This window comes from Saccopteryx bilineata, chromosome 1, assembly GCF_036850765.1.
Source record: "Saccopteryx bilineata isolate mSacBil1 chromosome 1, mSacBil1_pri_phased_curated, whole genome shotgun sequence".
Lineage (NCBI taxonomy): Eukaryota > Metazoa > Chordata > Mammalia > Chiroptera > Emballonuridae > Saccopteryx > Saccopteryx bilineata.
The window spans coordinates 380,190,936-380,218,462 of record NC_089490.1 but is presented as its reverse complement, the minus strand read 5'-3'; the positions used below and the strand labels follow the sequence as shown (position 1 = coordinate 380,218,462).

General features: G+C 42.5%; 1 protein-coding gene across 2 annotated transcripts in view; it reads right to left on the bottom strand.

The window, feature by feature from the left end:
• The window catches only part of TRIM44 (tripartite motif containing 44), a 100,488-nt gene extending 80,012 nt beyond the window's left edge, over positions 1 to 20,476 (bottom strand). The window contains exon 1 of one of the 2 annotated variants that reach the window (XM_066251278.1): positions 19,525 to 20,476. In XM_066251278.1, coding sequence (XP_066107375.1) covers positions 19,525 to 20,160 — 636 coding nt within the window. In that variant the 5' untranslated portion in view covers positions 20,161 to 20,476. The remainder of the gene's footprint in view (positions 1 to 19,524) is intronic. The other variant, XM_066251277.1, reaches the window with a different exon arrangement.
• Positions 20,477 to 27,527: the final 7,051 nt, after the last annotated feature.

Genomic DNA, 27,527 nt, shown 5'->3' with positions numbered 1-27,527 from the left:
CAGCCCATTTGCGGGCAGATGTGCCTTGTGTGGAGAGATAAGGGGACCCTTAGCCTTCTTTCATAAAAATACAGTGTGTCAGCAGAATCCTTTCTGCTTTGAACAAAGCGACAGCAGCACTGCTGACCCAGGGGAGAGACAGAGGAGAGGCACAGAGCCTCTCGCTTCAGGAAATTCTCCATTCCACCTCCCCGCCCCACTCTCTGAGACTTATTCTCAAAGATCAGTTGGGGTCTACATTGAGCCAGCTATACTCAGTCTCTAAATGGGTGGTGAGTTAATGGCTTTATTAACTCATTAAATAAGCAGTTGGTAGCAAGGGAGAGGTTCCTCTGGGCAGACCTGCCCAACAGCTGCAGGGCTGGGTGGGAGTACAAACGGAGGACCCTGGCCCCCAGTCCATCTCTTTCTCTTCCCACACCCCAGTTCCTTCTCGTACCTCAAGAAGCCTTATACACAGACATTCAAGCTAATAACACATAGCTGTGGGAACATCCTTCTCAAGTTGTTGTCCCTGGCCACCCTGACCTAGGAAAGCACCTATTAGTGGTGGGGTTGAATGGCTTGATTCATCTTTGAGAGGGTGAATTCAGAAAAGGCTCTGCAGGCCCTGGAAGTAGGTCTGGGATATTGCACCAGGTAATTCTTGAGTCCTTCCTGGGCACTTGAAGAGTGGTCTAGAACAGTGGTTTTCAACCTTTTTACACTTGTGGACCCGTGAAAAGAGGACAATTATTTCAGAGACCACTACAGTAGAAATCACCCTGAACATGAGCAAATTCAACTAAGATCATGGGGTCTATAATCTTCATACATCAGGGTGGTTAACTATCGCTGTCTGACACGGAATTTCTGGCAGACCAGTCTGTAAAACAGTGGTTGAAAAATGCTGGTCTAGGAAATGAGTGTGGCCAAAGCAGCGCCTTCTAAAGCAGGTGGCACAGGGCAGGGGCAAGGGCTGTCTAGGTCTGTGGTCGTATTTGAGTATGAGTGTCCCTAAACTACAGGGTGTATCATGTTTCAGTTCATTACGTGTTTGCAGCGGGCAGTCACCAGTCAAAAGGGAATGGGAATAGGTGATTGCACCTTCATTCTTCCCTACTACCACTGCCTAGAACAGCTGCCTCTGAAACGTGGGTTCAAACAGAGAAGTAGACCAGAACAGTAACAAAAGGTAAGCTAGTTCTAATCTTGTAGACATTTGGTTCCATAAATGGGCAGATTCTACTACATCAGTCCTTGCAGCAAGCGCTGAGAGTGGAGAAGAAAAGAGTTCTCCTGCTATGGCTCTTCTCCACCTCCACCCCACACAATGCCTTCCAAGAGCATGGAACTCAGTGTGGGCACCTCTTGTTTCTGCATCTTCTTCCTCCCCCATGAGAGTACAGAATACAAAGTCAAGCGCTATGTCGTGACACCCACCACACCCTTCGGAGTCTGATCAACCTTTGGAGATGTGAGACGTTTCACAAAAGCCAAATCCTAGGGATGAGTCATAATAAAGCCAAGAATAAACAAAAATGCCTTATATATAAAGATATTCTTTACTTCCCAAAGCACTTTCATATGCTTTTCCACTGGTATTTCAAAATGAAACTAAAAAGTAGTGTATTCTCATTTTATATTTGAGAAAAATGGCTTGTGGAAATAAAAAACGGCTGAAAGAACCCCAAAGTCAGACAGCTGACACACTCTTTCATCGGCATTTCACAGTAACAAAATAACTAAGAAGTGGTGTATTCTCACATTATAATGAAGATAAATGGTTCTTTGGAAGTCAAACATTGTCTCTGAAACTACAGAGCTAGTAAATAGCAAAACCAGGATCAGAAAGATCCAAATGAGAAAGATTAAGACATACAACAGAAGAGGTTGGTATCAAGACTACACAAGAAAATACATATATGATTCCTATAAATAAAAGACAATTATGCCCACCCCCCAAAGAAAATCCCAGCAAAGGCTATGAACATAATAGAGATGTGAAATGGCTAACAAACATGAAAAGATGTTTAAGAAACAAATTACTTAACATATCATGTCTTATCCATGATATAGAAAAAACATTTTTTTGAGTTGATAATATCAAGTGACATGGGGCTCTGGGAAACTGGGGACTTCCATATGTTGCTAATATAAAATGAAAAAGCTGCTTTGAACTCACATGCCTAACAAGTCCACTTCTCTCTCTCGGCCCTTGAGAAGCGCTAGCAGGTGTGTCCAGGAGGCACACACAAAAACATGGCAGCCTGTGTGTAATCCTGAAAGACTGAAAGCATCTTAAGCATCCATCAGTACTGAGTGGTTAAGTAAATTATGGAATTAATAAACTATGAAATATGATATAGCAATCAAAAGAATAAAGTAGATCTGTATGTATCTCAATACAAAACATAATGTTGAATTAAACTTGCAAAATGATAGACTATAAATATCATTTATTTTTTATAAAACCACAAAATTGTTCCTTTTTTTGAGAGAGAGAGAGAGAGAGAGAGAAAGGAAGGGAGAGGGAAAAGCATCACCTCCTTGCTCTCACGTTGTTGTGCACTGACTGCTTCTGGTATATGCCTTGACTGGCTATCGGACCGGCAACCTCAGGCTCAAGCGGCACCAGGGGCCTCATGCTCAAGCCAGTGAGTCCACACTCAAGCTGCAGGAACAAAAGGTAAGCTAGTTCTAATCTTGTAGACATTTGGTTCCATAAATGGGCAGATTCTACTACATCAGTCCTTGCAGCAAGCGCTGAGAGTGGAGAAGAAAAGAGTTCTCCTGTTATGGCTCTTCTCCACCTCCACCCCACACAATGCCTTCCAAGAGCATGGAACTCAGTGTGGGCACCTCTTGTTTATGCACGCAGGGTTTTGAACCAGTGACCTCAGCATTCCGGGTCAACAGTCTATCCACTGAGCCACTATTGGTCAGGCAAAAGTTATTTTCTATGGGTGCTGTATGTGTGCATAAAGAAGTAGAAAAGCGATGATTGGAGGGACTGGTATCAGGAATTGTAGGAGAAAGTCTTAGACTTACCCAAATATACTAAGTAAGATTTAGTACACAAAGGGCAGGGAGGGGGGAGAGAGGACAGACCTAGGTCATCTTCTCCAAGTGCCTCCCCCATGAGTTTGCCTGAGTATAAAAACTGGAACACTGCTCCCTTTGTGCTACTAGCATATGAACCAGCAGGTAAAAGAGAGAGTTCTTTTGCCTGAAATTCATGTTATTTTGAAATCCCCAAAACTGTGTGCAAATATGAAATGTTCATGTACTTTTCTAGGGAAAAGGATTTAATTTTCCTCTGAGTTCCCCAAAAGTTTAACTCTCTTCTGGTGTAAAATGTATTGCACAGAGAGAGCAGACCCGGGTTCTATTCCTAGCTCTTCCAACAACTGCTGTGTGAGCTTGGATGAGTCATTTTATATCTCTGGGTTTCTGCTGTGCAATCTGTAAATGAGGCAAATGGGACAAATCAGAACCTACATATACACAGTCTGCAGCCTACAGAACCTTTTAGGCCTTTAAAGTGTTGTCACACATTGCATACTAGAAATTTTTAAATAAGTTGCTCATTTTAAAATCAGGAGATATGATGACATAACAATAAAAATTTCTAGCTTCTTTTGAAAATCTGAAGGTATGATTGTTACTGGGCTCCCATTCCCACATAGCAGTAATGAACTGAAGCTGAATAACAACCACCTGCTTTAGGCAAGCTCTCTCCAGGTTGCGGTCACCCTGCCTTGCTTCTCATTTATGTTACCTTCCTCGTCACTGTAGACATTTCAAGTTGCCACCCCTGAAGCCCTGGAAGCAACTCTCTCTGAAAGGACTTTTTTTTAACCTCTAAGAGCCATTGTTTGAACACCAAGAAAGTTGAGATGTCTTTCTTCATAGAGATAGGTCCAGAATACCTCATAAATTCACACCCACCCATTCATTACAAAATACAGAAATAATATAGCTCATTCTAATGTAAACATGCTTTGAAAATAGCCATGGGGCAGAAACAAAGGTGGAATATGATAGGCAACAGTGGCATCAGAACAAGAAGTATTTCTTGACAACCAGTCGCTGTCCTTTTATGAGAGTCTAGCACCAATAACCATCCAGGCACCGAAAGAAAAGTCATGTGTCAGTAGAAATGTAAATGTAAGTCACTTAAATGTCCTCAAAATAGCTCCTAAGTATTGAATTCTATATCACAAAGAATCAGAAGATGCTGAGGTCAGAAAGAAAAATGGCTGCCTGTTTTGTTTTATCTATTTCTAGCCCACTGGCTTTGTGTTGCTACCATGCTTAAAAAAAGAAAAAAAATAATCAACCAAACTTTTTGTCATTTTTACAAACAGGTTTTGTTTGGGAGAAACAGTGGGAAAAGACAGTGAGACAGAATATATAAGAAGTCCTCGTAAGGAAGCAAATCAATAAGTAAAGCCCTGTCAAAAGGAAGCAGAACTAACTTTTAGTGCAAGAATTCTTTACCATCTTCTTCATGTTGTTTGCAAAAAAATAAATGAACTGGACTATATCAAACAAAAAGCTTCTGCACAATAAAAGAAACCAACAACAAAACAAAAAAGCAGCCAACCAAATGGAAGATAATATTTACAAACAACAGCTCTGATAAGGAGTTAATACCCAAAAATAAAAAGAACTCCCAAAGCTCAACAATAAGCAAGCAAACAATCCAATTAAAAAATGGGGAGGGCCCTGGCCGGTTGGCTCAGCGGTAGAGCATTGGCCTGGCGTGCAGGGGACCCGGGTTCGATTCCCGGCCAGGGCACACAGGAGAAGCACCCATTTGCTTCTCCACCCCCCCTTCCTCTCTGTCTCTCTCTTCCTCTCCCGCAGCCAAGGCTCCACTGGAGCAAAGATGGCCGGGGCGCTGGGGATGGCTCCTTGGCCTCTGCCCCAGGCGCTAGAGTGGCTCTGGTCGCGGCAGAGCGATGCCCTGGAGGGGCAGAGCATCGCCCCCTGGTGGGCAGAGCGTTGCCCCTGGTGGGCGTGCTGGGTGGATCCCGGTCAGGCACATGCGGGAGTCTGTCTGTCTCTCCCCGTTTCCAGCTTCAGAAAAATACAAAAAAAAAAAAAAAAAATGGGGAGATGACCTGAACAGACACTTCTTCCAAGAGGACATACAAATGGCAAACAGATATATGAATAGATGCTCATCTTCACTAGGTATTAGAGAAATGCAAATCAAAACTACAATGAGATACCACCTCACACCTGTTAGATTGGTTATTATCAACAAGACAGGTAAAACAAGTGTTGGAGAGGCTGTGGAGAAAAAAGAAACCCTCATTCACTGATGGTGAGAATGTAAACTGGTACAACCTTTATGGAAGAAAGTATGGTAGTTCCTCAAAAAACTTAAGAATAGAACTACCATATGACCCAGGAATACCTCTTCTGGTATCTACCCAAAAAACTTGAAAACACTGGTACGTGAAGACACATGCACCCCCATGTTCATCACAGCATTATTCACAGTGGCCAAGACATGTAGACAACCAAAGGGTTCCTCAATAGAGGATTAAATAAAGATGTGGTGCATACATACAATGGAATACTACTCAGCCATAAGAAATGATGACATGGTGCCATTTATGACAACATGGATGGACCTTGAGAACATTATACTGAGTGAAATAAGTAAATCAGAAAAAGCTAAGAACTTTTCACATATAGATGAGATATAAAACTGAGACTCATGGACATAGATAAAAGTGAAGTGTTATCAGGGAAAGGGGTACAGGGTTCGGGGTGTAAAGAGGGACAAATATACAATAACGGAAAAAGATTTTACTTTGGATGATGGCACACGACACAATCAACAGTTCAAAAACTATTGAAATGTTTACCTGAAACCTATGTACTCTTATTAATCAATGTCACCCCATTAAATTTAATTTCTAAATAAAACATAAAAAATTCAATAGTGGACAAGTTTCCTGGTTCTTGGTTTTATAACTTCAGTTGAAGATTAGCATTTTCATTCTTCACACACATGAAGTCAAGAGTCTACCACTCAACACAGATTATACCCTGCCAGGGTTCGCACAGACCCAAAGTACAGAGGAGAACAGCAGGGATGCCTAGAACATTTCTCCCCATAACTGTCTACTGGGAAGAAAACGGAGGTTATTTTCTAACCAGAAAGTAAAGGAAATACTGACCCTGCTTCTATAAAAATTTCCCACAGTTCAGAATGTAAAACAGAATTTAAAGAGGACAACCAGCAAGACTTGTGAACCTAAAATTAGGCCTCTCAGCTGTGTTTTGGTTAGCTCTTGCATAAGACACCAGCAGGACACGGAAATATACAGGAGCCCATCTACCCACCGGTGTAGAGAAGGCAGAAGGAACAGAAGGAGCAGCAGGAGAGGGGGCTGAACAGTTTTCACCCAAAGAAACTTGGTATCCAGAACTTCTAGTGCTGCCAGACTAACTGGTCTGGCACCGAACTCAGAATAAAACCTCAGATGGCTCTATAACGGTAATAAGAGTAAGAGTCACCAATTGCTAAGGGCTTATATATCCTCAGCATTGTGCTTTTTACATGTATGATCTTGTTTGTTCCTCACTATAACCCAAGGAGGAGAAATGATTATTATACCCATGTTACAGATGCAGAAACTGACAGAGAGGCTGAGTGAATTATCCAAAATGACAGAGCCAGGACTCAAACCCATAGATAGCAAAGCAAACTAAGGCAAGACTACTTGGTTGTTCACATTTGTTCTCCCACTGTTCCTTAGTAACAGACCCTAGCTATTAGCTATATACACTGTGGCCTGGAGAAAAGACTGTTTCCCAGTTCCCCTTGCAACTAGATAAGGTCATGGTTACTAAATTCTGGCCAATAAAACATTAGCAGCAGTGATGCAACTTTCTGGAGGGTCCTCTTAAATTAGAGGGGGAGTCCTTCTTCACTTCCCTATGCCTACTATCCTGAACTCGAATGTGCTGACTGTACCTCCAGCAGTCCTCTTGGTCCATGACAGGGATTACACTCTGAGGATGGCAGAGTGGAGTTGGAAAGAGCCTAGATTCTTGATAACCTCATGGTTCCTCTATACCAGCCTTAGACTGTCTATATTTAGACTTCTTTTACACAAGAGAGAAGTAAATATCTATGTTGTTTGAGTTGCTGTTATTTTGGATTTTTCCAAATTACTTCATTATTTTAGTTGCAGTTAAACTTAAACGTTGATTTACTAACTCACTCTGCAATTCTGTCTTCTTCCTTGATGGCCTGGTGCTAGATGAGATTATACTTCACATCAGAAATGTACCAGATATTTCATGTATATCTGCTACCCAACGGGCCCCGTGCTAGATGCTGGAAATACAAAGATTAAAAACACATAGCCCTAACCCTAGAAGAGTTTATAACTCATACAGGTCACAGACATGGAAAGAAATAACACTGACAGTATACTGTATTTAGTGCTACAATAAATGTACATAAGCTACTGTTGTAGGAACACAGAGGAATGTTACCTAACAGTTGGTATCTATAATCTATATAGAAAAATTCTATCCAGCTTTGAATGCCTATTTTTAACATCATCATCTCCAAGAAATCTTTCCTGACTCCATGCCTCCAGCAGAAATTAATTTCTCTTTTCTCAGAGACCCCATAACATATTGTTTGGACCTCTCCTACCATTCCCAATAGACTATAAGCTTCCTGATGTCAGGAACTACTTGTTGTTCTTCTCAAAAGGTAACACAGCTCACCATAAGTACTCAAAAATTATTCAGATAAGTAAATTAACTTAAAAAATACCAGTCTTGCCTGACCAGGTAGTGGCACAGTGGATAGAGCGTAGGACTGGGATGCGGAGGACCTGGGTTCGAAATCCTGAGGTTGCCAGCTGGAGTGCGAGCTCATCTGGCTTGAACGGGGGCTCACTAGCTTGAGTGTGTGGTCTCTGGCTTGAGCGTGGGATCATAGACACGACCCCATGGTCGCTGGCTTGAGCCCAAGGTCACTGACTTGAGCAAGGGGTCACTCGCTCTACTGTTAGAGAGAGTCAAGGCACATATGAGAAAGCAGTCAATGAACAACTAAGGAGACGAAAGGAGCCGCAACAAAAAACTAATGCTTCTCATCTCTCTCCCTTCCTGCCTGTCTGTCCCTATCTGTCCCTCTCTCTGTCTCTTTGTCTCTGTCGCACACACACACACATACAAATACTAGTCTTTCACATTAAAGTTAACTATATGCTATAGTATCAACATATTATGATTGTTTTTTATTTAACATTATTTAAGTTAAAAACAGATTACTTTGCTACTTGATAAAAATGACACATCTGAAACAAGTTTTATAATTAAAGGTTCAATAAGAAAATTCTGGCACATTATAATGCACATCAGTCATTGCTCATATGGTTTTTTGCCATAAATTATGGATTGAGGCTTTAGTATATATGCAGAATTTTGTTTAGCTGGTTTTACTTTTTTATTCTGGATTCATTTTTGACAGATGAAAAGGCACTGATATTGATTTTTTTCCAATACCATGGAGACCTGATCCCTATCATAGTGATCCACACCCCTCCCCCAAAAAACAAAGACACACATACAAAGGATTTAAGTCTCCCAGGGCCAGAGGTCTCTGTTTCTCAAACCATTCTCATGTCTACCCCACATGTGAAGACTAAAGTTTTTTTTGTTTGTTTGTTTTGTTTTTGTATTTTTCTGAGGCTGGAAACGGGGAGAGACAGTCAGACAGACTCCCGCATGTGCCCGACCGGGATCCACCCAGCACGCCCACCAGGGGCGAAGCTCTGCCCACCAGGGGGCGATGCTCTGCCCCTCCGGGGCGTCGCTCTGCCGCGACCAGAGCCACTCTAGCGCCTGGGGCAGAGGCCAAGGAGCCATCCCCAGCGCCCGGGCCATCTTTGCTCCAGTGGAGCCTTGGCTGCGGGAGGGGAAGAGAGAGACAGAGAAGAAGGAAGGGGGGTGGGGGGTGGAGAAGCAAATGGGCGCTTCTCCTATGTGCCCTGGCCGGGAATCGAACCCGGGTCCCCCGCACGCCAGGCCGACGCTCTACCGCGAGCCAACCGACCAGGGCCAAGACTAAAGTTTTTGTTCTACCCATTCTTTGTCTATACTCTGTCCCCTCTTCTGAGAGGTCCATGAGCATCCTTCCTGACACATAACAACTTTAGCCCCTGGCTTTGAATATTAAAACAACCAACAGGAATAGGAGGATGAAACTGGGCCAGTCATCCCAGACTAAATTAACTTCAAGCAGAAGGCACACTGTGCACGGACGCAATCAATCTCTGACTTCTGAGTCTTGGGTCAGATGCAAGGGAAGAGAAAAGGTAAGTATACCGGTGAACAGGCAGGGCAGCTTCCACATCAGAGGCTGTGGTCAAGAAAAGCTGGTACCATAGACACCGAGGGGATAAGGCTACCGCATGAGCAACCTTACCCTGAAAAGCAACTAACAGCGTAAAATGCCTATTAACCCATTCTATTTTGAGTGAAATGTCAGGGAAGATGAAAGGAGCACTGGATCCTTGGAAGAGCATGGAAAGCTTAGACGTTTTCTTTCTCTTTTTAAAAAATTTTTTCTATTGATTTGAAAGGAAGGAGGGAAAGAGAGAAGGAGAGGGGGTTCGGGGAGAGAGAGAAACTGTTTCACTTAGTTGTGTACTCATTGACTGCTTCTTGTATGTGCCATGACTGGGGGTCAAACCATGACCTCTAGTGTGCCAGGTTGATACTTTACCCACTGATCCACCTGGCCAGGGCCTAGAACTTTTCTCTCAAGTCAGCTGTTAAGACCCCTGGCTAACTCTGCCTCATTCCAACTATATGTTCCTAGCTCAACTATTTAATCCCTCTATGCCTCAGTTTCCTTCTTTTGTAAAACAGATAATAATAAAACGTGCCCTTAGCTCTGTGGTTTTCTTTCCCAAAACTAGTAACTCCAGTCTAATCATGAGATGAATATGAGACAAATCCCAATAGGACATTTTACAAAATATACCCAACCATCCCAGAGATTTGATTTGATTGGCTGGGGTCAGGCCAAACACAGGTCTTTTCTAAAGGATCCCCCTTCACAGATAAGTTAAAAATGTGGCAGCAAGATGAGAAAGAGTTTACTATGTTGACCTCTGTTCTTACTCCTCCTTCACTCTGCTCTACTCCATGACCTTTCTTCTGACCCTCAGCACCCCAAGTTCACCTCTGCCTTATAGCCTTTGAATTCACCTCTGCCTTATAGCCTTTGAATTCACCATTCTTTCTTCTTTAATCATTCTTTTCCCAGACTTAAAAAAAAACCTTAGGTTATCAGTATAATTTTCATAAGAAAGACTGGAGAAAGAGTCCATGCCTTTAACAGGACACAGTTATATGGCTTTTACCCTCCACTTAACCCTGCAGAAGCCCTCCAGGCTCTCTTTAATGAAGCTTCATCACCATGAATGTTGATCCCCTAAAAAAGCAAACTGTTGTAAATGGGATCCCCATAAGCTCATATTCCCTCCACATAGTAATTATTTTCACCTGTGCTACCAGTACATAACAATTGCTAGAACTATGTTAATCCTCTCACCTTGAGAGCCCACTAATCCCTTTTGGTACAGTTATATGGATCAAGGCAATCATCTCTGCTAAGAATCACTGGACTTTGCATAAGAAGGAATGAACAGTAACACAACAGGAAGGTTTCTAGCTCTTCACAAGATCTTATAATTCAGGTCTTTGCCCAAAATGTCATATACTCAGTGATGCCTCCCATGACTACCTTATTAAAAAGTAACCCTCTCCAGCCACAACACTCTAACTTTTCATTAGTGTGACTTACTTTTTTCATAGTACATACTACTATCTAAAATAACTCTATCTTCCTCCCCAGCTAGAAGGTAAACTCCATGAAAGATAGCACTGAGTAGGTCCTCTTCATTGCGTAATTCTAAGACTTATTACAAGTTATGAAAACACATCTTGGCCTGACCAGTGTTGGCACAGTAGATAGATCATCACCCTGGGACGCTGAGGCCACAGCTTCGAAACCCGAGGTCACTGACTTGAGCATGGATTCATCCCGCTTGAGTGCAGACTCAGCAGCTTGAATGTGGGGATATTGCCTTGAGTGTGGGATAGCTGACATGATGCCATGGTCGCTGGCTTGAGACCAAAGGTTGCTGGCTTTTGCTCAAGTTTGCTGGCTTGAGCAAGGGGCCAATGGCTTGGCTGGAGCCCCCCAGTCAAGGCACATATGAAAAAAAATCAATGAACAGCTAAAGTGCCATAATTATGAGCTGATGCTTCTCATGTCTCTTCCCTCTTGAAAGATAGATAGATAGATAGAGAGAGAGAGAGATAAAGAAAGAAGGAAATAAAATAAAATAAAATACATTTTGAAGAGCAGACTGAGATGGGGAATCCCAGAACTGTAGGCTTACATAAACTTTCCATAGAACCATTATGGGTGGCTACAACTGACACCAACCTATTCCCTTTACTTCAGTCTCATAGCTTTTGTTTTATTCTACATAAATACTACATGGCTATACTAAGTGAACCACTGTATAGCCAGTTAGCCACAGTTTTATTAGAAAGTGCCCCAAATCCTTTAGGACAAGAATAAAAAAAAACACCTAGGTATAATTACCGCAACTGTCAACCTCCTGCCTTCCTACCACAGCTACTGCTTATGAGTTGTCTGGAGAGCCAGAGCCATTGGCTTTTGTGGGACACAGAAGTGGCAATCCCCCACCTCCAGCTCTGCTACAATCATAGTTGTTCTGAGCATATGCCTATATCCTTCAAATTGCTGCTACTGAGGCCCCTTCACCAATTTCACCCTGCAGTTGTTCCTGGTATCACTTAACCAAACATTCTTCTCCCCAAATACCAGTCCTTCAGGCACAATCTCAAGGGCAAGGTGTTTGGTTTAAAAACCCTTGGGTCTGTCCATAACAAGGCCATGTTAGGCGCTCCAAAGATGCTTTTAAGTACTGGCTGAACTCTACCAAACAGCCCTTTGTCGTTTTATAAGATCCCACCTTTTCCTCAGGTGGTCATAGAGTGAACTAGGTAAGGGGGTTTCAAACCACAGGACATGAGCCATTAGTGTGCAATGGTGTCAATTTAGTAGGAGAATCCAGAAAGTTTTTGAACAGAATAGAATAGAAACAGAACACACAACACATGCAGGAAGGTAAACAGTGTTCCATTTGAGTTCTTTAAAGGTATATCTATGTGTGTATGCATGCCTAAATGAGGTCACAACGTAAACTATATTTCCCTTACTGTAGGTTATGTTGAAAATATTTTTTTAAACTACTGGTCTACAGTTCTGAGTATACCTAACAACTTTTACTTTTCAACACAAGTGATTCATTAATGTAGCTATAAATGCAAATTCCCTTGACAACGTAAGAATTTTCATATGAATAAATCCATAAAACGGATCAAGCTTCCTTGTCAGACCTAATGACCCATTTTCTGGGCCAGAAATTATGGTCACAGTGAGAGAAACCTGCATATCTGAGACGAGACGTTATGACCCAAATGAGAGGTCACACTTTGGGCTGTGTAACTGTATTTCTATGACAAAGCTGGAGCACAGGCTCAATTCAATTTGGACCCACAAAATCCTGTGAAGACAAACCCCGATGAGGCCAAACTGGAAATACGGCAAGGAGAAAAGGCAGAACTTCAAAAGCCACTTAGTGACTAAGTGTTAACCTTGTCCCTTCAAGGTATTCCCCTTAGTTCTCGTTGCTTAGCCTGCAGGGTGCCCCTGCCCCAACCCTTTCTAGCTGCACAGTCACCTCGGTTTTCTGCCTATTCAACCTAATATGAAATTTGCTTTAAGTATCAGCAGTCCTTGGCAACAATTTGGCCTTCGACCAGCAATATCAGCCACTCACAGCCTGGGCACTGTGGTATCAAAACACATAGTATACAAACTCAACTTTACACTTGTATGCTTCACTACACTCCTCCTATTAATAATAATAAAAGCAATAGCTAACATTTACTGAACACTTACAATATCGTAAGCTTTGTTAAGCACCTTATCACAAAATAAGACATTTATTCTCACAAAATCCTTTTTTATTTGTTAACATTATACCCATTTTAAAGATATGAAAACAAGGCCAGATTGTTACCTAACATGCCCAAGATCAAAAAGCAAGCGGCAGAGCTATGATACGTCCTATTTCTCTCTAATCCCACACTGTGTTTTATTTTTTCTTATTACATGTTTATTTGCTTATTTTTTCTTCACTATTTCCTTCTAACATGATAGAAGCACTGGTAAAAGCAGGGACTTTTTCCATTTTGCTCACTGCTTTATCACCAATGTGCAATAAGTACTTGCTGAGTGAATGAAAGTACAAGGGTCCTCTTCTCTCATCATCATACTGAGCCACTTCTAATATCCCAAGAAACTTACTCTCTTGCCAATAAGCAAATGTATATTGCTCTTAATACATTTGAAACCACAGGTGAACTGAAGTTAATTAAATCTGCAACCAAGTTCAAATCATTCTTGGATCAAAAAGAGCAGCCTCTCATCCTAGCTACCTAACAAAGCAAATGGCATGCCCTTTCTGAGAGGAAAAAAATATTACTCTAGTGTCGAGTAATATCTATTCTATTCTATTCTGAGAGGAAAAAATATTACTCTATTTATTTCAGACACAGTGTCTAGTAGGACAAAACACTATAAGATATGGAAAAAACCATGAAAATGTGACATAAAATCAAGAATCAGACCCGAAAAGATTCAGAAAAAATAGATCTTTAAAAAGTAACCAAATAGGCATTCTAGAGTTGAAAACACAATATTGTAAAGTAAGAAATTAATGAATAATATACAATGGAGTATTTGTAACTGTAAAATAAACTTTAAAAGAAATAGACAACAGATAGATCTATAGAGTTATTTTTAGACATACTGCTAATTTAAAAAGGCAAAGCACAAAAGAAATTTGTATCACCCCAAAACCCGTAATTCCATAATTCTCATGGTTTTCACCATGAGAAAAACATCAGACAAATTCAAACTGAGAGACCTTCTACAAAACACCTGGTTAGCACTCCTCAAAACTATCAAGGTCATCATAAATAAGAAACTGTAATGTTGCCACAGGATCTTGGTACAGAAGTCATCAGAGGAAAAATCGATGAAATTCTAATAAAGTCTATCATTTAGTTAGTAACACTAACTATTCCACTGTTAAGATAAGCAGAGTATAGTAAATAGCTTTTGAACTCAGGACATTTACTGTATGAAAGAAACCGGGTTTGCATTTATTTGATTAGGGGTCACAAGTGAAATGGAGAGAAGAAGGTAACAGAGAGCAAAGCCTACCACATGCTCAGAGCAGGCAATTTAAAGGAAACCCTTTCCTCACACACTTGGTATCTTCTCACCCCTGCCAAAGAGTAAAATCCCAGAGCAAAGGCCAACTAAAGTAAACCTATCACTGCCTCACCTTCCAAAGGGGACCGTGGGGAATGTTGTCTTGGAGCAGAACAAAATGGGTTGAGGGGGTCGCTTGGGGTAAGATGAGAGAATATTCTTTAAGAGGTTGTAAACTTGGGAAGACAACGCCTGAAAATCTGGTCTCAATTAATTTAGTTTACGGAGGTTCTAAGCAAGTTGTAGTTTCAGGCCTTAGCAGAAGCAAATTCAAATCCTCCTTCGAAGAATGCAGTTTCATACCAAGACTTGGGAAATCCCCAAAATAATTTTTTGAGGGCAATGAGAAGCTACGTAGTCAAACATGATGAACAAAAGGAAATAAAGAAACATGAAAATCATCACCAAAAACAATAGCAGAGAGAGATCCACAAAGACTTCATGTACGGAATTACCAGAAAGATCATAAATGAACATGCTTACTGTTCTTAAAGGAATAAAGAGAAGAGCTGCAGTAGGAACTAAATAAAGCACAACGAGAGGGTATGATTCACAAACTTACAGTAATAGATCTGAAAATTTAGATGAAAGCAAACTTCTGGGAAAATAACTTATCAAAACTGACTTAAAATGAACAACTTAGAACTATAACCGTTTAACTGAATTATAGCCAGAAATACTATACAAAAAAAAGTCTCCTGCCCTCCTTCCCTTTCTCTCCATTCTCCCCCAGCCTGCTGCCTTCCTTCCCTCCCTCTCCCCTCCCCCACCCTCTCTCTCTTCAAGTCCATGATCAGTTCTACCAATCATTCTAGTAAGAAATATTCCCAATTTATACATATACTTCCAGAGCATTCAAAGAGAAAGAAAAGAAAATATGGGAGAGGCAAACAACTGAACTCATACTATGAAGCCAGCATAACCTTGACAGTAAAATCTCATGAGGACAGTACAAGAAAGGAAATTTATGAGCTAATTTCTCCCATAAATATAAATTAAAAACCTGCATAAATTATTAATAAACCATATTCAAAAATATGAGGATACTTCATCATGACTATCATGGGTTTACCCTGGAAACACAAGGTTGCTTTAAGTGTACAATATAATAATAATGACACAAAGGGATGGAAATAAGCCCACATACAGGGGTGGGCAAAGTGGGTTTACAGTTGTGAGTATGCAAAAGATTATTCTTGTAGTATTATAATCATAGTCTGTATGTCTTTCTCATATAAACAACTATAAACCTACTTTTGCCCACCCCTGTATAGGCACATGCCTATATTTGCTAAAAAGATGCACTTGAAGGATAAGCAAAAAAAATTTTAATGAAAGTGGCTACCAATAATTGTTGGGGAAGCCAGGTGATAGGGGCCAAGGTGAAAGAAAGGCTTTTGAGATGTGAACATATTACTGATTTTCAAATTTAATTTAAGAAGTCAATTAATGTAATTAATACATTAACATAGAAAGAGTTAAATCACATGAACACCCCCATAGATACAAAAAATCATTTGATAAAATCTAGCATCCATTCAGTATTAAGAAAATCTCTTTAATAATTTAGGAGTAGAAGGGAACTTTCTTAATCTGGTGAAATATATCTGTAAAACAAACAAACTACTATCACATTATTTGTGAAATGTAAATAATCCTTCAATTAAGAACAAGGCCATAGAGAGGTGATACAGCAGGGGTCCCCAAACTTTTTACACAGGGGGCCAGTTCACTGTCCCTCAGACTGTTGGAGGGCCGGACTATAAAAAAAACTATGAACAAATCCCTATGCACACTGCACATATCTTATTTTAAAGTAAAAAAACAAAACGGGAACAAATACAATATTTAAAATAAAAAACAAGTAAATTTAAATCAACAAACTGACCAGTATTTCAATGGGAACTATGCTCCTCTCACTGACCACCAATGAAAGAGGTGCCCCTTCTGGAAGTGCAGCGGGGGCCAGATAAATGGCCTCAGGGGGCCGCATGTGGCCCGCGGGCTGTAGTTTGGGGACCCCTGTGATACAGGATGATGGAGGGATAGTGAATACATCATGCAATATACAAATTATGTATTATAGAATTGTACACTGGAAGCCTGCATAATATTATTAACCAATGTCACTCCAATAAATTCAATACAAAATTAAAATAAAAAAAGCAACAAGGCCAGAATACCCACAAGCACGTCTATTAAATATTATATTTGAGGTCCTATCCCAGGCAGTAAGGCAAGACAAAAACATAGAACAGGTATAAGGATTGAAGAGAAACAAAAACTGTCCCTCTGTGAATAATAGGATCCTGTATGCACAATTATTAGAATATGTAAGGGAATGTAGAAGATACCTTAATACAAAAACTAACAAATAAAAGTTAATCATATTCCTATAAAGAAACAATTATAAAACAAAAATTAAAAATTTTTTACAATACTATAAAACTATCAAGGAATAAATTTCACAATAACATACAAATTCTTTCAGAAAAAAAAAACAACTTTATTGTAAGACAATAAAAAGACCTGAATAAATGGATCAAAAAGCTTCATGTTGCAATGATATTCATTTTTCATATACTGGCTTATAAATTCAATACAATACAGAAAACATCCTACAGGCTTATTTTATATAATTTCTTAGCATGAGTTTAAGAAACGTAAATGGCCAAGGCTGGCTGAGACCCTCTCCTAAAAGAACCAAGTGGAAGAACTTGATCTAACACATATCAGGACGTTACAAAGCCAAGTAACTGAGAAGAAATGTTCACACAGGGACCTACTAACAGATCAATAGTACAGGATAAAAAAAGCCAAGAAACACATTCACACACATGTGGGCACTTGATAAATGACAGATGGCATAGCAGCCAGATCAGTGTTGAAAAGATAAGTTTTTCAATAAATGCTGCTAGAGCAAATGGCTATCTGAATGGGGAGAAGGGAATAGAAACTGAGCCCCTACCTCTACCATACAAAAATCAATACTGAGTTGGACAAGACACCAAAAGCAATGAGGCCTGACCTGTGGTGGCACAGTGGATAAAGCGTCGCCGGTTCGAAACCCTGAGCTTGCCTGGTCAAGGCACATATGGGAGTTGATGCTTCTAGCTCCTCCCCCTTCTCTCTCTCTGTCTCTCATCTCTCTCTCTCTCTCTCTTTCTGTCTCTCTCTCTCTGTCTCTCCCTCTCCTCTCTAAAATGAATAAATAAAAAAATTAAAAAAAAAGCAATGACAATAAAGGAAATTATTGATAAATCTTACTACATTAAAATGAAGAACTTCATTCAAGGTACAAATTTTAAAAAAGAAAACATGTCAAAATGATACCTGCAATCCATTTAAACAACAAAGAAGTCAGAAATAGATATATATAAAACTATAAATTAATAAGAAAAAGATAGACAACCCAGTAGAAAAGTGAGCAAAAGATCTGAATGGGCACTTCAAAAGAATACAAGATACTCAAAGTCATCAGTAACTAGCAATGCGAATTTAAATCACAAGAAGATATCATCACATATCCACAAGATTGACAAAACTTCCAAATTCTGTAATAGCAAGTGTTAGTGAAGATACAGAACGAGATCTCACTCCTCATGGCAATGCAGACTGGTACAACCACTTTGGAAAACAGCATCTAGTAATATTAAAGGTATTCACAGTCTATGACTCAACAATCATACTCAAGTTTATATTTCATTTAAATGTATGTAGATGTGCACTGGGAGACATGAACAGGAATGTTTATACCAACTTTTTTTTTTTTTATATAATGGCCAGAAGCTCCAGAATCTGGGAATCAAATGTTCATTACTGACAGAATAGTAACTTGTGGCATATTCATAACATGAAATTCTATACAACAATTAAAATGAACAAACCACAGCCACCCACCGAATGAATCTTGATGCAAAACCCCAAAGAAAGCATAATAGCAATATGAAACCAACTGGGCCAAGTTCAAGTTTCGGAATGCATAGCTACCTCTGTGGTAAATGTACAAGGCAGGGACATTGTCACTGCAAAAGTCAGGATGATGGTTACTTAGGGGGAAGGGCGGTGGGTATAACTGGAAAATAGCATTCAGGCTTTAATACTGTTAATGTTCTATTGGTATTTCTTAACCTGAGTGAAGGCTCCATCAGTATTTGCTATAAAATTACTTGTTAGACTATGCATATATTTTTTACACACTGTGAGTGTGTAGGTTACAATAAAAAAGGGAAAATATCAATACAGGGGTTTTCATGACCAAAATATATGTTATCTCAGAGCCAGCAACTGCAATGTTACTTATGGAAACAAAAGTTGTGAGATGACCACATTCACTACTGAACTGATCACTTAATAAACCGATCGCTCTATTCAAACGTTCCTCCCTGGTTAATGACAGTAGTTCCTCTCCCCGATTGTATACACCATCCGTTTAAACAAAAGGCAAGCCATTTTGAAAATTCATTCATTCAACAAATATTTATTAATGTCTATTCCTTTCCAAATACTGTTCTAGGGGGCCAGCAAGGACCTTTTACAAAAGATGGAGGGCTGGGGACCCCTCACTCCCATCCCAATTTTGCCTCCATCCTCTCATTCTCTCTTCCAAACAAATACCAAACATGAAAAGGAACTCAGGGTACACGTGACGTCATCATCAAAACCCCAACGCTGGGGACTCTTCACACTACCTGCTTGGTTTCCTTTGGCAAAATCAATTATGGGTTCCCATATTTTCAAGTAGGCAAAGAGCCCCAAATCAAGGCACTGGTCTCAACAACGGTGATGCTGTGGGGCTTGGCTTAAATGGGGTCAATACTCCCCAGGAAGGCTTTACCTGGGATCCAGAGATCAGAGGCTTGCAATTTTCCAGAAACTGTGTACTAGATTTTGCGTGTACATGGCTTTTTCTTGGGTTGGAATCCAGAATTTTCATCTGATTCTCTAAGGAGTTCAACCAAAAGGGTGAATAGCACTGCTCCCAACGAGCTGAATAGACTGGCTTTTTAGGGACATGATGAAATTCAATGTGGCCACAACAACGTCACCTGAGTTGCAACTCAGGTGTCCTGACCTCTGGTCCTGTGCTCTGAATACCCAATACTTACTCTTAGCTCTTCGAAGGCTTCGTCTAGGGTGGAGAGCTGGTGGCCCTGGTGAGCCCCAATGACTGGACACAGGACACAGATGAGCTGCTTATCTTCCTGGCAATAGGTGCTCAAATCAAGCCCATGGTCCGGACACTTTCTCCTGGCCACTCTCTCTGCTTCCATTTCTATTTCTGGGTCAAATTCGCTCTCTGCCTCAGTTTCTTCCTCGGCCTCGGATTCTGCATCTTCACGGTTGTCTTCCTCCGCCTCGCTCTCTTGCTCATCCTCCATTTCTTCCGCACTGTCTTCTTCGCTCTCTTCTTCACTCTCCTCCTCGCTCTCTTCCTCCGTCCCACTCTCTTCGAAAAAGCTGTCCTCCCCCACCTCGCTCTCTACATCTCTCTCATGCTCCACCTGGGCCCCCTCGCCTTCCCCCTGCTCTCCGCAGGTCCAGGCCTGGGCGGCGCCGTGGACGTACTCGGCCAGGTGGTGCCCGGGGTACTGCTGCCCGTGCGCCTCCGCGTGGCGGCGGCAGTAGCAGAAGCCGCATTCTCGGCACACGTGCTCGGCCCCCGGAGCCTCGTCCGGCTCGCACTGATCACACGTGCCGTCGTGCGGCAGCGCCTCGAAGGCCGCGCCCTCTCCCGCGGCCATGTGGGTGCGGGGACGAGGCCCAGGCCTCCGGGCCTCCGCACGGCCTCTTCTCCAGGGAGTCGCCGCCCGCTGCGGCAGCGCAGTGTCTCGGAGCCGGCGTGGGGCCGCGCGCCGCCGCCGCCCGCTACCGCAGCCCCTGCCCCGCGGAGAAGCAAGGCGCCTCCCGCCGGCTCCGCCGCTCCGCGCTCGCTGCGCTTCCTCGGGCGGCCCGGGCACTTCCGGCGCCGCCGCCCCGCGCCCCCGTCGGCCCCCGCGCCGCGCTGCCCGCTCGGCTTCTCGCTACCCCCTGCGCGATCGCGGCGCCGCGGCCCCCGCGCCGCCCCGGTTCCACTTTCCCTTTCCCTGGCTGGCGGTCTCCTTTCACTTCCTGAGTCATTTAAAGTGGCAATGGCCCTTTTTGACGATTCCCGCGGGGGCTCCACAGCCACAGAAAGGAGGGGGAGGATGGCTGAGACCTCCCTCTCGCTCGGGCGGCGGGAATTGGGCCCCGCCTCCCCCAGTCCCAACCGAGAGGTGCCCACCCCGCTTGTCTAGGCCACTAGGCAGGTGTACGTGTGCATTTCAGCCTCTCTCCTTCCCATTTGCAGCCGACCTTCCCAGGCCCCGCTGCTGCGTGCTCTGGAAGGTACCAGGGCGGAGTGTTGTTGATCAGAATGAACCTGACCGCCTGGAATTTACAGAGGGCCCTGGGAAGGGTTATGTCGTTTCTCCTAGCCTTGGGGAATCTCCGAGTCAGACTGGGCAAACAGACATTTTCGATCCAAGGCAACATTATACTTTGTTTGCAAAGTCTATTTACACTCCTGCCTCCTAGGGGCTCGGAACCTATAGGGTAGCAACCTTGGTGTCCCTTTTGGAGAGCTCACCTTGGGTTTGGCTGAGATGTCAGTGAGATAGGTGGAGGGACAGTATTTATCAGATGAGAGTCCCAGTGTATAGTCATTTTCCTTTACGAAAGAAGACTGTTTAGATTTAGATTCATTTCCAAAGAGAGGAAGGAGACCGTTATTTATTAACCAAGACTAAAGTGCCAAGAATTGAGCTAGATCTTTTTGTGGCTCTTTACAAGTCATTTTGGGAGATCCACTGCTCAAGGGCCCCCAAATCCTGATACTGCAACTTTTTGGCTTTGTGACCATGGAGAATTTTTTTTTTTATTTTCCTTTTTCCTGAATTTATTGGGGTGACACTGGTTAAAAAAATTATACAGGGCCTTGGCCGGTTGGCTCAGCGGTAGAGCGTCGGCCTGGCGTGCGGGGGACCCGGGTTCGATTCCCGGCCAGGGCACACAGGAGAAGCGCCCATTTGCTTCTCCACACCCCCCCCTCCTTCCTCTCTGTCTCTCTCTTCCCCTCTCGCAGCCGGGGCTCCATTGGAGCAAAGATGGCCCGGACCCTGGGGATGGTTCCTTGGCCTCTGCCCCAGGCGCTAGAGTGGCTCTGGTCCCGGCAGAGCGACGCCCGGAGGGGCAGAGCATCGCCCCCTGGTGGGCGTGCCGGGTGGATCCCGGTGGGGCGCATGCGGGAGTCTGACTGTCTCTCCCCGTTTCCAGCTTCAGAAAAATACACACACACACACACACACACACACACACACACACACACACACACACACAAATTATACAGGTTTCAGGTGCACAATTCCACAACACATCATCCGTACACTGGATTGTGTTTACCCCTGCCCCAAGTCAAGTTTCCATCCATCACCATTAATCCCCCTTATACATACCTCCTCCACTTCCCCCACTCCCACCCTCCCCCCAGCAATCACCCCACTGTTGTCTCTGTGGTGACCACGGAGAATTTAATTGATCTTTCTGTTTTCCACTTAAAAAAAAGAAGTACCATATTTCCTCATGTATAAGACGCACCTTAACTTTGGGGCCTAAAATTTGTAAGAAAAAAAATGTATCACATAAAGTTAATGAACTCAAGTTTTATTCATCATAAAATTCGTACAACTCCTCAACAAGCGTGAAAAAGTGGGAAATGCAAGTAAAATAAACTACAACCACTGTATAAGATGCATCCGGTTTTTAGACCCCAAGTTTTTCGGAAAAAGGTGTGTCTTATACATGGGGAAATACGGGTATGTATGTCAAGTGGAAATAATGGTAACACCTATTTCATGGGCTGTTTTGTGGATGGAATATGAAGGTGCCTGCCTTGCAGAAGTATTCACTACATTTAAACTATTATTATTGGCACAAAGTATATTTAATGGATGTAATGACCCTTTGAAAGAGGTTTTAAACATCATTTTAACATGTTGAGCATTTTTGGCTGGCTACTGGTAGTGTAATCAACCCCCCACATTCTATCCCATCTGTGTGCCTCTCCAGTCACTGAAGAGCTTTTCTTTTTGTATTTAGGAGGGAAAAAAAAGATATTTTGAACCAGTCCCTGGAGAGGCTGAGGTGTGGTTGAGAAGAACGGAGGGGGGTGGAATGGTGTCTGCTTTCCATTGACTCCCTTGGGTAATTTTGAGCTCCAATTTCCAGATGAACATCACAAAAATGCCAGGGGATGGGGTGGGGATAGAAATCATTTAAAATAATTTTTTATGTCTCCACATATAAGGTATGCTTACTCTCTGTGCAGTTTTTGTCAGAGATTTATATTTTAGAAATCTTTGTGGTTTGTTTTTTTTTTTAACCTCAGAACATTCTTCTAGAATGCTGGAAGTCAGAGGTTTGTTTATTTCCATTCAATACACATTTCTATTTTTTCCCCACTTTATGTCTCTGGCAATTATATCTATGTCTGCATTCAAAATAGGGATTGATGCACCATACTGAAAAAAAAATTCAACAAATGTCAACTTAACATCAACATTAGTATACCTAGAGAATAGTGTTTCTTGCTTGGTTAGAAAGAAAAAATACTATTTCTTAGGTATACTGATTTCCACCTCTCCAGGCTTAAAAGGAAAGAGCTTTTTATAAACATAATGTTATAATTTTAGAAAATATTTTTTCACTGAAAACAATTTTTTAATAATGCCTCAAAAGAATTGTGTGAGTGTCCAAGATCTTTGGTGGGGAGGGAGAGCTGTCTTTTTGTTGTCATTATTGTTGTTACTATTTGTTGTTAATTTTACCTGAAAGTTAAAATATCATACCATGTAGTTCAGTATCTGACACTTCACAATCCTTTTATGAGCCTTCTCATGATAAGAGAACCTTAGAAGCAGAAGTTGATTGAACTGTTAAAAAGGGGTTTGAGCCCTGGCCGGTTGGCTCAGTGGTAGAGCGTCGGCCTGGCGTGTAGAAGTCCCGGGTTCGATTCCCGGCCAGGGCACACAGGAGAGGCGCCCATCTGCTTCTCCACCCCTCCCCCTCTCCTTCCTCTATGTCTCTCTCTTCCCCTCCCACAGCGAGGCTCCATTGGAGCAAAGATGGCCTGGGTGCTGGGGATGGCTCCTTGGCCTCTGCCCCAGGCGCTAGAGTGGCTCTGGTCGCAACAGAGCGACACCCCGGAGGGGCAAAGCATCGCCCCCTGGTGGGCAGAGCGTCGCCCCCTGGTGGGCATGCCGGGTGGATCCCGGTCGGGCGCATGCGGGAGTCTGTCTGACTGTCTCTCCCCGTTTCCAGCTTCAGAAAAATACCCAAAAAAGGGGGGGGCTTGATACTTTATAAAGTTCTGGTAATGGGGTATGGCAGACTCAGTGAGACAGACCTTCTGTAACCCTCTGCACAGAAATCAGAACCATCTGGCTCCCCAGGAACTGGCATCCTTGGGAGCATCCAGAGCTAGAAACCTTGTTATATTAATCCAGTATTGCATAGCAAATTACCTCAAAACATAGCAGCTTAAGACAATAAACATTTATTATCTCACACTTTCTGTGAGCCAGGAATATGAGAGTTTCTTATCTGGGTGGTCTAACTCAGGGTCTCAAAAGATTTCAGAAAAAATGTTGGCTGGAGCTATAGGCACTTGCAGGCATGACTTGTAGGATTTCTTTCTAAAATGGCTCACTTACATGACTCTTGGCAGAAAGACTCACCACTTTCTATTGGACTGCTTTGGTGTCCTCGTGACATGGCAGTGAGTTTTCCCAAAGCAACTGATCTAAGAGAGGGCAGAGTGGAGATGCAATGTCTTTTTTGATCTGAGCTCAGAAGTCACAACATAGCCTATTAGTTACAGAGATCAGCTCTATTCATTGTGAAAGGGATCTACACAAGGGCACGAATACCAAGAGGTGGGGATCTTGGGGATCATATTTTAGGCATGGCTACCATATTTTGCCCTTTGGACCCCAATGATTCATGTCTCTCTCAAATTTAAAACACATTCATTTCTTCCCAAGATCCCCAAAGCTTCAACCCATTACATCATCAGCTTGAAGTCCAGAATCTTATCTCAATCAGGTCCAGGTGTGGATGAGTCTCCTAGGTGTGGTGTCTTCAATACAGCTCCTCGAGTATAGTTTCTCTCCAACTGAATACTTGTTTTCCTCCACATTCCCAACATACAGTGGTGGGACAGGCTTTGGATAACTGGTCTAGACACACCTGTTGAAAAGGAGAAAAGACACAGAGGAGTTTTTTGGTCCACAGCAATTCTGAAATTCAGTTGGACATTTATAAGTTTCTCAATTAAAGTTCAATTCTACTTCAGCCCAGGAATGACTCTCTGTGGTTTTGACTTTACCATTTAAGTTCGTAATTCCACTTTCTGAGTCATCTTTCCTTTTCTATGAAAAGTAGCTCGTGTTTGCAGATATGTAACTTGTTAGTCTGCTTTCTGCCAGCAGAATTTAGGCAGTCTAAGCCCCCTTTTAATTTTGTACTGTCTCTGTTCCATTTAGTCCATGCTGGTAATGTTTCTGCCAATATAATTCTTTTTAAAATGCTGTGAAATTCCTATGAATCTAATGAGGGTACCACTTCACTGGACAAAAATCATACCTATATATCTCTTCAAGATAAGCCCTCTTCTACTCTGAAGAGTCCTAGAGAAGATGGGAGTATTCAAATCTAGCAAGTTCTAGATCATATTTTTTTTAGTTTTTTTTAAGATTATTTCTTTCTTCTCACATTTTGCAATAATCAGGAATACGAAATCAGTCAGCACTTCCAGCACTCTACCTGGCAATGAACTTAGCTAGAACACCCAATTAATTAGGCATATCTTCTACTTCATACATTATTGCAGGTGATAGTGTTGCTAACTGCCTGCCACTACGTAACAAGCACCCTATTTCTCCAGCTTCCAGTTCTATTTTGAGCCTTAATCTATAGTCTTCTCAGTAGCCATCAGATTTCTTCTAACAGTGTCTTCAGGACTCTCCAGGCTTTCAGTAACACTCTCCTCTAGGTTCTTCCAGCTTCTTCAACTGCCCAGTTTCAAAGCCACTCCAACATTTTAGGTTTTTGTTATGGAAGCACCTTACTCTTTATAGTAAAATATATATTTGTTGTCTATTAACAAATAACAAATTACCTCCAAACTTTGAATCCTCTCAGGGGCCGACTACCACACTTGACACTGGCATTGTATTCTCACTGTGGTTAACAACAACCCTTGTGCATCTCCAAGGTGGTCAGCTGGCATTAGCTATGGCGGGCAGGGCAGTTTGCATTTGAGACTGTTTTGTGAGTGCATGGTGGTATTCCTAAAATAAATTGGTGTCTGTTAATTATGAGGGTAATAGCTGTTACGTTATTAGACATTTGAACTCTCTCCACATGAGGAAACCTACATTCAGAGAGGTGAAAGAAATTTGTTAAATGTGAGCCAGCCAGAATGTGGCTGAACTGGGATTCAAACTCAGATCTATTTGACTCCATCTTTTTTTTTTTTTTTTAAGAGACAGAGAAAGAGAGACAGAGAGAGGGACAGATACAGACAGACAGATAGGAAAGGAGAGAGATGAGAAGCATCTATTCTTCATTAGGGCACTTTAGTTGTTCATTGATTGCTTTCTCATATGTGCCTTGACTGGGGGGCTACAGCAGACCGAGTGACCCCTTGCTCAAGCCAGCGACCTTGGGCTCAAGCTAGTGAGCCTTGCTCAAACCAGATGAGCCCGCACTCAAGCTGGCAACCTCTGGGTTTTGAACCTGGGTCCTCTGCACTCCAGTCCAATGCTCTATCCACTGCACCACTGTCTGGTCTGGCTATCTGACTCCATCTTACCACATTCCCCTGTGATATGAATAGGTGATACCCCCAAATTGCCTGACTGCTTCCCAGTAACCTTACCTGTCTTTTCCTTCCAGCTGTGAAATCAATTTCTGTCCCCTTCACCTGTTCCAAAGAGACAAACTGGATTTTGTAAGATTCATAATATAGTACAAATAATTGCGCAGAAAGCTCTACATTTTGAGAAGAGAACATGGTGGAATTTCTAAATCCATTGCTTTACGGGAGGAATGTGTACTCCATAAGCTTACATTCATATGTAAGTAGACTGTCACTTTACTGACTGATTTCATTCCCCTTGCCCCAAACCCCTGAAATCACCTAAAGCTCATCTCATGCTGCTATCATATTAGCTAACATCTTACCCTGTTACAGCCAGTGCAGTGGAATATGATATTCCCTAGCCAATCCCAACGTTACTGAAGCCGTTATGGCCGAGCCTGACTCTTTCCATTCCTCAGAAGCTTGTTGGAGATGAATACCCAGATGATTCGTTGGCCCAACACACTCTGAGCATTTTATTTTCATCCAGCTCTTACAAGTGTTATACAGCTCTTACAATGTTAATACTGTAATGCTTTAAATGCCCCCAACCCTTAAAAAATAAGTATATGGCCCTGGCCGGTTGGCTCAGCGGTAGAGCGTCGGCCTAGCGTGCGGAGGACCCGGGTTCGATTCCCGGCCAGGGCACACAGGAGAAGCGCCCATTTGCTTCTCCACCCCTCCGCCGCGCTTTCCTCTCTGTCTCTCTCTTCCCCTCCCGCAGCCAAGGCTCCATTGGAGCAAAGATGGCCTGGGCGCTGGGGATGGCTCTGTGGCCTCTGCCTCAGGCGCTAGAGTGGCTCTGGTCGCAACATGGCGACGCCCAGGATGGGCAGAGCATCGCCCCCTGGTGGGCAGAGCGTCGCCCCTGGTGGGCGTGCCGGGTGGATCCCGGTCGGGCGCATGCGGGAGTCTGTCTGACTGTCTCTCCCTGTTTCCAGCTTCAGAAAAATGAAAAAAAAAAAAAAAAAGTATATGTAAAGATAATCTCAGATAAACTCTGATCAAGATAATTTCAGTACATTCATTTAGTATGTTAGTTGTTAGTGTTAAATAATTCCATAACCACACAAATAAAAAAAAAAAGACCTCATTTTCATAACCACCATTTCATTCACCCCAAGAATTGCTTTGATACTTGTTTCTGTTTTCTTCAGATACTTTTACAAA